Consider the following 12,077-nt stretch of genomic DNA (forward strand, 5'->3'; position numbering starts at 1 on the left):
TCAAAACATATGTAAAATTGTATTAACTGAGATTTTTTGCTTAATGATGGGCCAGTAAGTGGCCTGAAAAACAACAGATTTAAAACTGACCAGCTGCTATGTGCAGAGAGAGACACCCCACATCAAGTCAGTCTGATCTAGTTACTGGTGTGGGTGTGTCAAAGGGTTATTTTAAAAGGTCTATACATGCCTGTAAAAATAGCAAGGAAAACGGCCTAACAAATTCAAATTCAAAAACTTCCCACCTTTAATATGAGCTATGACTTGATGAATTCAATTGGGGAAACAAACAGATCTGAAAAAAAATAACATACAAGAAGCTGTTTGCAAAATTTTGTAAATCCTTAAAATAATTGCAGTCCGTAGGATTGTGAGGATATCTCTTGTGCAGATTTTCTACTGGATTAACATCTGGGCCATTCTTCTGGTCTACGTGGATGTATGCCTGAGGTCGTTATCATGTTGAAAGGTGAAATTTCTCTGTATCTTCAGCTTTCTGGAAGAGGCCTTATTATTGATCTTTGGAACTAAAGCATGATTCATCCTGCACCACTACCCCATTTATTCCGAACATATGGAGAATACCGGAGATTTTTAACCATATTGCCAGATATTCCTGTAGGTCTCTTGGCAGACTCCCCAAGCTCTCTGAGGAGCTCTCTGTGAACCATGGCTTTTGCTGTAGCAGGCAACTGAGTAAATGTCAGGAAAGTCCTGCTAGGACAAGTGAACTGGTTTTCTTATGAAACGTTGTCTTTTATTTATTGTCTTGGTTCATGCTGATGAACAATCTTACCTGTATATAAGTTTCAGATGATCATTGTTCCTTCTTGTTTCCCATGCCATTTGAACCTTGTGTTCATTATTGAGGTCTTTTATCTGTCTGGTGTATTGTTTCTTTCTTTCTACACATTTTCTTGGCTGTTGTATCTTTGTGACTTTGATGAATGTCCTGAGTTTACTCCATGTCTGTTAATTCATTGCTCCGTTTCTTTTTCTGTCTTACTTTTAATGCTGCGGTGGATTTCACTGCTTTGCTGGACTTTTTATATAATGATTTGTATGCTCTTTACAAAAACAAGACCTGTCCACGAAAGTATATACGATAAGAGGATCTGTTGCACTAGACAGTCTCTGACCTCTCTAAAGAGTGATAATGTGATAATGGCATGAATGCAAGCATTTCACCTTAACCCCCTCAACTGACATCTCTCCTAAGCCACTGTTATGGTGGCACCAGTTTTAAAAGTCACAAAATCCCATGATATCTGTAAACTGATGAGTATATAGAAAAGAACAATGCCCCCCAATTCAAATAATGTCAGACAGCTGGGGGCAGAGCTGTTGTGTTGAATTGGGGCAACGGTCTCTGTTACAAAGCATTGAATTTGCCTCTGACTCAGAGGCAAATTCTGACAACAGCATCTGACTGCAAGGGAGGGAGTGACTGGAAGTGGTTGTAAAGCAGTTGTATGTGAAAACCAATTGTGTGCTAGCATATTTGCACGTCCAGGTGTGTCTGTTGAACTGGACTAGTAAGGTTTCAGTACTGAGTTCACTGAACCTCAGTAGAACAAGCTTACAGTTTCTCTTTTTCACCTGTGAGGTGATATACAAGGTCCATGTGTTCCATGTTCAGAGAGGGATGACTGCATCCCTACCATTATCACTCCACACCTAGCTATAGCAGGATTTTATTCCTACCATCACTTCTGACACAAAGAAGGTGCACAATGACTTAAAAGTGTAATGGATGCAATGACAACACATGTAAACTAATTAGGAAAATAGCTAATTTAATTACCTATTCATGGATCAAGCTTTGTCCTAGACTTAAAGAGATTTTTTTCAAAATTTATTGTATCATAAATACGGAATCCATTAAAGAGTCCCGTTGTGATAGCTGAAAACTGAACAGTGTTAGTACTGTATGCTTTGTAATTGTTCCTATGTAAACTTAAGGGTGCACCCTGCAATAAAATTGGGAAATACCTGGGGCTAAGAGTTCTCATTGGTCTGACAGGTGTGGTGTACAGGTCGGGCACATGTCACTCTGCATATTCACGTGTCGCTTTGACTATATAAGACAGCGGTGCAACATTTCAATTTTGTTTTCATCTGCATCTGCATCAAACCAGGTAACATCTTCATCTTTAATGTACGATGCTGACATACATTTATTGAGTTATATTACTTTTATTAAATAGATAATACAAATTACACATTTGACTGCTATGAAGTTTAAAATCAACATTTGGTGGATTTATTATTCTATAAAAACATTACACTTTCAGGAAGAAGAATGAAGCTGGTGGTCATAGCTCTCATTGTCGTGCTGGTGGTGACAGTTGGTGAGTGTGACCTTTCACTTTCCTCTGTTTCCTCTGATACAGCTCACTGTGGTTTATTGCTATTGATCAGTGTTTCTGCAAACAAGCAAGAATGTTGAGTGTTTAAATGAATTCAGTGAAACAAACACTGGACATTAGAGATGTGTGGAGATGTGTGAAGTTTTTATTCCAAGCCTAAGTAATCTAATTTGCTGTGGTATCATCTGCAGCAACGTTTTATTTGCTCCTATGTGTCTTTTTGAACAGGGGAAGCTCTGGTGTGCAATCGTTGTGTTCCTGCAAAAGCTGGTCAGAGATGTGCAGTAACTCAGGAAACGTGCAGTGCATCCAAGGATACTTGCATTTCCGCAAGGTTCCTCACACCCCCATGTAAGTTCTCCATGTTGTGAACAAACCTCATATAACCTTTGGTATTGTTCAACCCAGGTAAATTAAATGGAGACCTTGGATGCTCATTCTGATCACATACAGCTAAATTATATTTTCACTTGTTTTGGATTTTGTCAGTTTAAAGTGATGCAAATATACAAATATGATTATATAAATGTCACATAAATATAACTCCTGAAAGAAAATGATTTCATTCTGATTTTAGATGGTTACTTCCAAAGATGCATCAGCAAGGTTGACTGCATGTTACTCCAAAATAATTCTTACATGAAGATCAAATGCTGCCAGAAGGATTTGTGCAATGTTCCAGTCTAGACCTCCAGTGTTCAGTCAGACTGTGGACAAGCTGATGCCAGGCAGCTCTGGGATGCTAAAGGATTTAAACTAAACACTCATCTCCAAATAAACAATTTTTTTGTTTCTTTGAATATTTGTGTCCATTTAGTGGTGGTGATTTTGTAGTGATTCAGATTAGACCAGGGAATGAACTACAGATACATTTTAGACTGGTTTCATTATCAACCATGATTGGCACACTGATTATCAGACCAGGCCATTATGTTTTTATTTATGTGGTACATCACAAAAGTAAATGCAATGTCAGACAACTACATATCAATTAAGTGCTCCTGGTCAAACTAAAATTGTGAATAAAAAAATACATAAAATCACAACAGGAAGCCCTACTGAGCAACATCCTATGTAAGAGGGGTCAGAAAAAATGCACACCCTTTACAAATCAGGGGGTGCAATAACAGAATTTTAAATCCTTTAAAAAGATCTGCAAAGATCTGTTGCCATTTCCTGTTATTCGTTCCATTTCTGGCCCTCACATCACTAACTCTGCTACAGTGTGAGGGCAAAGTCGAAAGTCTCCCCAAATCGAAATGCTTTAATGAAGTAGTGATACACGAAAAATCTATTTTACATCAAGCTTGTAACTTACTGTTGGTAATATTACAGAAAAAAGACAAACTGATTAGTAATTAAGTAAAAGCCACAGTGAAAAACACTTGAATTAAAAAATCTCTCCAATAAACACTTAGCACTTTCACAAAACACTGTTCTAAGGAAATAAACTTACTTAAGAAAATGCTTACAGTCTTGCTACAGTTGCAGCGGCGAATTGTGCAAAGTGTTGGTTCCTCAAAAGAAAAATTCCTGTCAGTGGCCCTCACTAATGATCATACATTGAGAACGCCACTGCTATAAGTACTGTGTCATCTGTGAAACCAGTGACCATAACAAATAACATTTCGGTCAACCGTACACTATGTACATGGATGAATGAAAATAATAAAAGCTGAAATCAGTTGAGTTGAGTTGAGTTGGAGTTCAGGATATTGAGCAAGAGTCAGTTAGAGGGTGGCTGTTTACACAGGGACACACACACACACACACACACACACACACACACACACACATTTGACTGTCTATATAAGACAGAAGTGCAGCATTTATATTTCATATTCAGCAGATCTCTATCAAATCAGGTAACCCATTCACACTTTGCTTTAAATGAATAATACTGACATAGATATGTAGGCTGTCTTATCATTGGGTGAAATATATTTTTTATTGAATAGTTCATCTTTAATGTCTATTATATGAAGGATCAATAGCTTGTTATGAGCTTCAAAAACAACACGTGGTACATTTATCAGACTATAAACACATTATTTCTATTTCAGGAACACCAAGCTGCAAATTCAGAAAGAATGAAGACTGTGCTCATAACTCTTGTTGTGGCACTGGTGCTGACCAATGGTGAGTCTCATTTTTTCCATTTTCTGCCATCACAATGGAACAGCTCACTGTGGCGAATGTCTCCTATGTTTACTTTTTGTTAATGATCAGTGCAAGCAAGCAAATATGCTGGACTTTCTACAGAATGGCTGATAATTAATGTGTAGAAAAGGTTTGTCCACTGCAAATTCGCCATGTTTTTCTGCATCGACTTTTCATTAACGTTTACATCTTTGTCATTTATCAGACACTCTTATCCAGAGCAAATTACAATCAGTAGTTACAGGGACAGTCCCCCCTGGAGAGTTAAGTGTCTTGCTCAAGGACACAATGGTAGTAAGTGATTGGTAAGAGGGATTTAAACCGGTTGATGGGCGAGTGTGTTACCCACTAGGCTATTGCCACTCATTAACGTACAGTATATGTGTGTGTTTGAATAGGTGAAGCTCTGGTGTGCAATCGCTGTGTTCCTGCTAAAGCTGGTGGAACATGCAGAGTGAGTCCGGAAACATGCACCGCTCACAAAAATGCATGCATTTCTGCAAGGTTCCTCACATCACCCTGTAAGTACTGCAGATTATGACACCAAACCAATATATGAATTTAGATATTCTTCACACGATAAGCATTATATAGAGAAGCTTAGGTGCTGATTAATTACACCTATTCTATTTATGGCTGTTTTGCATTAGGGATGTTTTATTGTCGTCTCATTTGATATATTAAGTCAAAACCCTATTTATTACTTTATTACCTGGGAATAAAGTAATAAATAAGGTTTTGACTTATATCTGTATGATAATTTATCAATACATCACTACTTAATATATCAATATCATACAGATATAGGTCAAAACCCTATTTATTACTTTATTCCCAGGTAATAAAGTAATAAATAGGGTTTTGAATTAATATATCAAATGAGGCGACAATAAAACTGTTCATCCTGAGCTACACCAAGGTAACATTTCACATGTTACAGAATTAGCTCTCTTGAGGCAGAAAATCTATACTATTAAACAAATATGCTATTGTAATTCTTAATACTGATATCTCTTTTCTGATTTTAGATGGTTACTTCCAAAGATGCATTAGCAAGGCTGACTGCACGCTACTCCAAACTAATGCTTACATCAAAGTAAAATGCTGTGAGAAGGATTTCTGCAACGGTCCTATCTAGACCTCAGATTTCACTGTGGAAAATCTGATGGCAGGCAGCTCTAAGATGAATAGAAATGTGAACCAATTCCTAATTTAAAAACAACACATTTTGTAATCAGTTGAAGTAAGTGTTAACAAGTTAGGTATTATGGTGATTTAGCAGTGATTCCAATTATTAAGATTAAAGCATATATCCAAAAATGCCACGTTAAGATTTCTTGTTCTGTGACCATAATCACATGCTGATGCAACCCGTGAGGCATTTATCTAGAAACTTGCTGCAAAGTTTGAACATTCAGCATCACCGTTTCAGGGTTCACATTTATTCAAAATATTGTTGAAGCTTATAAATATATATATTTTTTAATATTAACAACAGACAAATAGCTTCAATAATAATAATAGGTAAGGACAGAAGCTGAGTGAAATTCATAAGAAAGGACAGGCTGCTCCATCTCTATGTTGAATTGCTATGAAAGACACAAAAGAGTCACAGTTTCTGTGTGAGAAAGTTTGAATCGTAATTTGGCACGTAGGTGGTGTCGAGTGACTGTGCAAGACGTTGAATACTGTAAGTGCGCAAGAGACACAGAGATAGTAACATTGTACCACGTGTTGTTAAGGGTGAAAGTAGGGTCTGGTCTAAGAAGATAACATTCAAGCTGGATCACTTTACATTTACACTTGAGGCACTTAGCAGACACCCTCATACAGAGCGACTTACAACGTGCTTCTGGTTCATAGGCGAGTGTGTTACTCACTCGGCTAATAACACCATGGTGGGGGTTCCTTGCAAGTTTGGGTTTGCATTTATGCAACTGGAGTTGGTCATGGTTAACGGTGTCCTGGGAAATACAATGCATGCAATACAATCAGGTAAATTGTAAAACTGGCCCAGTTATGTTCCCAGCTGCAAAACTGCATGATTGGGTTTCTGCTGCAGAATCAATTTTTGGGCCAATCATATATGTACCACTGTGAGATCACTTCCCGGTCTCTTGCAGTTTTATTAACACACACAGAATGGTTGCCTAGTCATAAAGTGCTGCTGTAGTGCCTTCTCCAAACATTACAGTTGGTGGCCTTTGCTTGCAGCCACACCACCCTGAGAACGGAAGCAGAGTCAGGCCTGGTTAGAGAGCTTCGATCCGAACTAATAACACTGGGAAAATGTTATAATATAGAAATTACTGTTAAATATTTGACTTTCATATATGCCAAAATTGGATAGAATAAAATAATAAAATAAATAAAATAGAATAAAATAAATAATTATCCGCAAAACAGGCCAAGGAAGTAAAACTCCATCCGCATGCGGAAGGGGGCAGCAGGGTGCAGCTTGTAGGGTTTTTCATGCATCGACTTCACTCGCAGCAGTTTTTCCACAAGTAGTTCCTTTTTAAAGCAGTTTTCAGATCTCGTCCTTGTGCACACTGCAGGTTACCGTTAGGTGCACAAACATTTCCTGAACTACAATCTGCATCTTTTTACACAGAAAAAAGAAAAAACTATGGAGTAGATATTCCTGACACTGGAATATATTAATATCTGAATATTAACATGGCTACTTTGGTTTCTGTGATTTAATACAGCTTGCTGCATAAAAAACAAGTTATTATTACAACTATTATTGTAGTCTTCTATATTGTATAAACCGTAGTGTTGACTGTTTATGTGGTATTGTTTGGTTTGAGAGATGAGACACCAACTGATTCTAACAACTGTCCGATTAGGAGATCACCTTTAAGCCCAATTTAAAAAGGTACTGAAGTATACTTTAGTTATAAAACCATAAACAATCTTTAAACAAAAACATATAGCTTGCGTATAGCTTCTCTTATTTCCAGAATCCAGTAAATTATCATTTTGTGTGTAATCATGTGTTGTCTAAAGGAGTCTGGAATAAATGGCTAGAAATAGTAATTTATTCCAAGAAAGTACACACAACGCAATATTTATACCTAAAGCTAATATTTGTTAAACAAATACTGTTTTTAAAAAATGGCAAATACTATTTACATGCAAAATATTAATACCCTAATATTTAACTATTAGATAAAATCCCAAATGACTAATTTTGTAAATGATTTAAAGTGACATCTGAACAAGCAGAAAAATTCACGGACACACGGATAAACACAATAACAGTCATAATCAATTCTCTCATCACATGTAAATCTTGCATCCAGCAAACCATGCGAACCTTAGATAGGTGCATTAGTACAAAAATACTTCAAACATCTAGAAAGGTAAAGAAATGAAGACAAAGCATAATCAATCATCTGCTTCTCTGGGGATGTTCCACTGCAAAATATACAACTGCTATTATTGGAGAAAAGCCTGGAAGAACCTGCCAGTCTTTTAGGAGCAACCAGAGTTGCAGTCATGCCCATAAACCTCTGGCAGACCTGTCTTATACAAAATCTCAGATTTATGTTCTGAAGGACAGAGAGACAGACAGGAGCAGAACATGAAGAAAGAAAGTCCCTGTCTAGGAAGCTGTGAACTTCCTGAGTGTGATGACAATGAGGGCCAGCAGCACAGAAGCTCCCAGGAACACGGCGATGACTATGGCAGTGATGGCACCAGGGCCCAGGACACCTACACGGGGTGTAGCAAATGAATACCAGCTCATGAACATCAGTCACCATCTGAATATTACTAACTGTTTGTTCATTTTTTATAAAGCCGCAATCTCTAAACCCCCCTAATTATTAGGCCAAAAAAATATAACAATATCAATAGAATTTTATATTTACAAATATAAGAGTGGTTTTAGGAAAAGTTAATTTTGGGGTATAGATCATCCGGACAGGAATATGTGTCAAATGGTGTAAATTAAATGAAATATATAAACATTAAATAGTTTTTAGTGAGATCACATATTTAAGTGATGTTCGGAACTCTTAAAGCCTCACCTTCATCCTCATCTACGGTTGGCATGTGTGTGGAATCATCATATTCATCAGCGTAAGGGTCTTTGGTGGTGACGTCAATGGCCCCTCCACCTGACAGCGGGTCCTGGTTGTCAACTTGAGTGGGTACAGGATCTGCGAGGGTTTCTGCCAGAGAACCAGACAGTTCGGTTTATGTCAGCAAGGTCACTATTGGTCATCAGTCACTTTTTTTTTTTCCTTAAGACCAGCAAAAACCTCTGATGCTAAAGTCTCTACTGATGATGTAAATAAAGCGGAGGCTAATTCGCCTACATGTGAGGCCGGCCTGGTGAACGGGAGCGCAGGGGAGGCAGAAACTATTAGTCACGGTGGCGCTTTGATGCTGCAGCTGAAAGGCTGAAATGACTGCTGTGTCCGGCTCTGCCAAGCGGCCGCAGACGTGGCTGCTCACAGAGCATCTTTGTGGCTGAGATCAGCTCTCCGCACCCTCGCTGCAGGTAGAAATATTCACCCGCCCGTCCCCATACCCTCACATCTCCTGCTCACATTCCTCAGCTCCTGGCGTGGAGTTGCCACGCGACTTTTCACACCAGCGCTGTAGCTATGGCAACGTGACCTGAAGTTCCCTAGTCACCCCTACCACCCGACCATGAGGTTTTACACGGCGTCACAGCAGAACAGGGTCCTGACCCAGACATGGCACAATAAACAGCAAAGACATAGTCTCTGTTCCTGACTGAACATCAGGTACATCTATACAATTCCACACACTCACACACACACACACACACACACACACACACACACACACACACACAGATCTCATGCATCCCTAAGCCACATTCTTAAAGGTGATCTCAAAACACTCACTTGCGTATCACCTTGGCTTAAATTAAATCTTTTTTAAAAAGGCTGATTCCCTGATCAATGTCTCTCTGATGTATTTACCAGTGGAGGAGTATTTTGATAATGATGTGTTTGCTCACAGAGACAAGCTGCTTCCTGTGCGGGAACCAACCCTACCGTCGGCGCGCCGAGCCCCTGGCCAGCTGCCCCTTCAATAAGGCCTTCACTGCAGGACACAAAAGCGCACTTGTGTGGCCAGGGAGGGCGGCGGGCCAGTCCCAAATTCAGACAGGGCACTAAATGTTAAACAAGCTTGTTTATGAAAACTAGCCAGTGGAAAAGGTGCGCTTGTTGGCTGGCCGGCCACATTTACTACCAACGTATTCCAACCATGAGCCTTTCAGAGTCACGGCCTGCAGGTCAGGCGGTAGTTCAGGACGAATTAGAGAACAGTTTTCAACTAAGCATTTTAAAATACAGCGAAGTGATTGTGAAAGCCAGCACATGGTGACACAACGTCACCATCACCCTTGGCGAGCAGTGGGCAGCCATGACAGGCGCCCGGGGAGCAGTGTGTGGGGACGGTGCTTCGCTCAGTGGCAACAGTCCAATTAACTGCTAGGCCACCACTGACCATGAGACTGATGTTTTATTTTTCGCAGTCATATTAAGCAAAGTGATTTATTAAAACCAGTTGTTTGATTTGATCCTTAACTGCAGGTTGAATATGAACAAAAGAAACACGCTGAAGAGGGTGGATCAGCCCCCACTACCAATTGGCTTGGTTTCACAGAGCATTTAGGGCAGAATTGTTTTGAATTTTGGGAAGATCAGAAAGGTGCATGTCTGTGATATTTTCTCAGTACTGATCTATAAACCGAATTATTTGATTGTGAACAGTTTCTCACAGCAGCAGAGCATGGGGGAGGTGAGGAAAATGCTGCATGGCAATTTCCTGTCTGTCTGTGTGAACCTGTTGAGGACTTAACCTTTGCTCCCTAACCCCTATGTGTATCTACTCCTGAGATATTTTTTGCAAGAATCTACATCTTCGTAGCTGGAGAATGCTTCTCCGGGTTAGCACGGATGTGCAAGAGGCAGGGTGAGGCACACGCAAAATGAATCTGCATAAGAAACATCCTGTACAGCAGACATACAGCAAAATGTTCAGATTAAGAATGGTAAAATGATATTTACAGAAGTCTTTATGGCAGGATGGGATTAGTGGGTAACACACTTGCCTAGGAAACAGTCCACAAAGACATCGGTTAAAACCCCACTTACTACCATTGTGTCCCTGAGCAAGACACTCGACCCAGAGTGTTTCAGGAGGACTGTCCCTGTAACTACTGATTGTATGTTGCTCTGGATAGGGGCGTCCAAAAAATATCGTAAATATAAATGTGTTGTGGTCATTATTTTCCCCAAAATTTTAAAATGCTAATTCACTGTAAAACCAATTGATATTTGGACTATTTCCTTGCAAGCCAGGTTATCTTTAGTTAGGGCAAGCATCGATTCTTAAAAACAGCCATTCATGAATCCACATTTGGAATGTTAGAGGGCTTTCAAAAATCACGCTTCAGTATCAACAGAAGGGAAAATGACACGTATGCAGATCACGTATATCCCACGGCTGACTTTTGGGAAATATAAATAAACATGTGCTCAAACACTTTGAATCACCGCCTTTTGATACATCGAATTATAGGGTTTCAATAGAATATACATGGCATTCAAAACACTGAAGTTACCCGAAGGTTCAAGAGGCTGAACGAGGCCACCTTACCAGTCCATGTGAGAGTCACACACAGGCCCAGTAACACCAGCACAATAAGCGAGGAAAAACTGCCGAAGGAGGCCATGGTTGCTCTGCGGCGTCTTCAGGAGGACTCTCCACAGCTCCTGAAAGATGGGTCTAATGAGGGCCGTCCTCCATCAAGAGGTGGAAAGAGTGGGGAAAGGCAAGAGGAGGGGGTAGAGGAGGGGCAGTTTGGGACAGTGCAGACTTTGTCAGGACCTACAGTGACAGCCCAAAAATTTTTAGCCCCTTAACAGACAGAAGACTTGACTTGGGTATACCTGCAGGCCCAAGTAGCGTATTACAAGTTCACCTCATTTAACAGAGGGAGTGCAATCATTATGCAGAACCTAAAGCATACGAGCCACCAGGTCAGGTGAGTGACCAAAAGGAACTATCCCCGCCCTAGTCATCCCAGTTCATGGTTTAAATTTCAGTGACGTTTTTAAGTCTAGGAATGAACTTAAAACCTGAATGGGGAAACTTACCCTATAAAATGTTAATAAAAATCTATCTAGGCTTTAATATGATTTTTAGTATTAAACAGGTGAGACACAATTTTTTTGGCCAAATAGTCACCATTATTATGATCTCCAAAAATCAATCAATTACTTCTGTAGAATTCACTGCAGGAGCAGAGAGTAAATTTCCTCATTACAAATTTACACAAATACTGCACAAACAAACCCAATTGCTATAAGAGGCGGAGAAGCCACAGAATTTAAAGCTGAGAATATTCTTGGGAGTTTCAGAAATCATAATGGTCTCTCCCCCTACATGTGTATTCTTTTTGCACCGTTGAAATTACCCATAAGAATCAATCTTCTCAAGAACTGGAAAATTGGGAAAACAAAATTATTATTACTATTTTTATATATGGCACCT

General features: G+C 39.4%; 3 protein-coding genes across 3 annotated transcripts; 2 read left to right on the forward strand and 1 right to left on the reverse strand.

Moving 5' to 3' along the window:
- The first annotated feature begins 2,077 nt into the window (after positions 1-2,077).
- Positions 2,078-3,169, forward strand: LOC114788842 (CD59 glycoprotein-like). Its single transcript, XM_028977768.1, has 4 exons — positions 2,078-2,138; positions 2,295-2,351; positions 2,598-2,720; positions 2,947-3,169. The coding sequence occupies exons 2-4, from the start codon at positions 2,303-2,305 to the stop codon at positions 3,054-3,056; spliced, it is 282 nt and encodes a 93-aa protein (XP_028833601.1). The 5' UTR covers positions 2,078-2,138; positions 2,295-2,302; the 3' UTR covers positions 3,057-3,169.
- A 983-nt stretch (positions 3,170-4,152) lies between these two features.
- On the forward strand, positions 4,153-5,860 carry LOC114788841 (CD59 glycoprotein-like). The gene is made up of 4 exons (XM_028977767.1): positions 4,153-4,234; positions 4,433-4,508; positions 4,928-5,050; positions 5,558-5,860. The coding sequence occupies exons 2-4, from the start codon at positions 4,460-4,462 to the stop codon at positions 5,665-5,667; spliced, it is 282 nt and encodes a 93-aa protein (XP_028833600.1). The 5' UTR covers positions 4,153-4,234; positions 4,433-4,459; the 3' UTR covers positions 5,668-5,860.
- A 1,855-nt stretch (positions 5,861-7,715) lies between these two features.
- snorc (secondary ossification center associated regulator of chondrocyte maturation) lies at positions 7,716-11,670 on the reverse strand. The gene is made up of 3 exons (XM_028977875.1): positions 11,181-11,670; positions 8,567-8,710; positions 7,716-8,249 (listed from the first exon to the last, which is right to left on the reverse strand). The coding sequence occupies exons 1-3, from the start codon at positions 11,254-11,256 to the stop codon at positions 8,140-8,142; spliced, it is 330 nt and encodes a 109-aa protein (XP_028833708.1). The 5' UTR covers positions 11,257-11,670; the 3' UTR covers positions 7,716-8,139.
- Between the last annotated feature and the right edge of the window lie 407 nt (positions 11,671-12,077).

The sequence above is a fragment of the Denticeps clupeoides genome, chromosome 4, assembly GCF_900700375.1.
Source record: "Denticeps clupeoides chromosome 4, fDenClu1.1, whole genome shotgun sequence".
Classification (NCBI taxonomy): domain Eukaryota; kingdom Metazoa; phylum Chordata; class Actinopteri; order Clupeiformes; family Denticipitidae; genus Denticeps; species Denticeps clupeoides.

Excerpts from the sequence above, each read along its gene's own strand:
- LOC114788841 (XM_028977767.1), top strand. The coding sequence starts at position 4,460 with ATGAAGACTGTGCTCATAACTCTTGTTGTGGCACTGGTGCTGACCAAT. Across the intron at positions 4,509-4,927 it reads GGCACTGGTGCTGACCAATG|GTGAAGCTCTGGTGTGCAAT; the intron begins GTGAGTCTCATT and ends GTGTTTGAATAG. Across the intron at positions 5,051-5,557 it reads AAGGTTCCTCACATCACCCT|ATGGTTACTTCCAAAGATGC; the intron begins GTAAGTACTGCA and ends TTCTGATTTTAG.
- LOC114788842 (XM_028977768.1), top strand. The coding sequence starts at position 2,303 with ATGAAGCTGGTGGTCATAGCTCTCATTGTCGTGCTGGTGGTGACAGTT. Across the intron at positions 2,352-2,597 it reads CGTGCTGGTGGTGACAGTTG|GGGAAGCTCTGGTGTGCAAT; the intron begins GTGAGTGTGACC and ends CTTTTTGAACAG. Across the intron at positions 2,721-2,946 it reads AAGGTTCCTCACACCCCCAT|ATGGTTACTTCCAAAGATGC; the intron begins GTAAGTTCTCCA and ends TTCTGATTTTAG.
- snorc (XM_028977875.1), bottom strand. The coding sequence starts at position 11,256 with ATGGCCTCCTTCGGCAGTTTTTCCTCGCTTATTGTGCTGGTGTTACTG. Across the intron at positions 8,711-11,180 it reads TGTGACTCTCACATGGACTG|AAACCCTCGCAGATCCTGTA; the intron begins GTAAGGTGGCCT and ends GTTCTCTGGCAG. Across the intron at positions 8,250-8,566 it reads AACCGTAGATGAGGATGAAG|GTGTCCTGGGCCCTGGTGCC; the intron begins GTGAGGCTTTAA and ends CACCCCGTGTAG.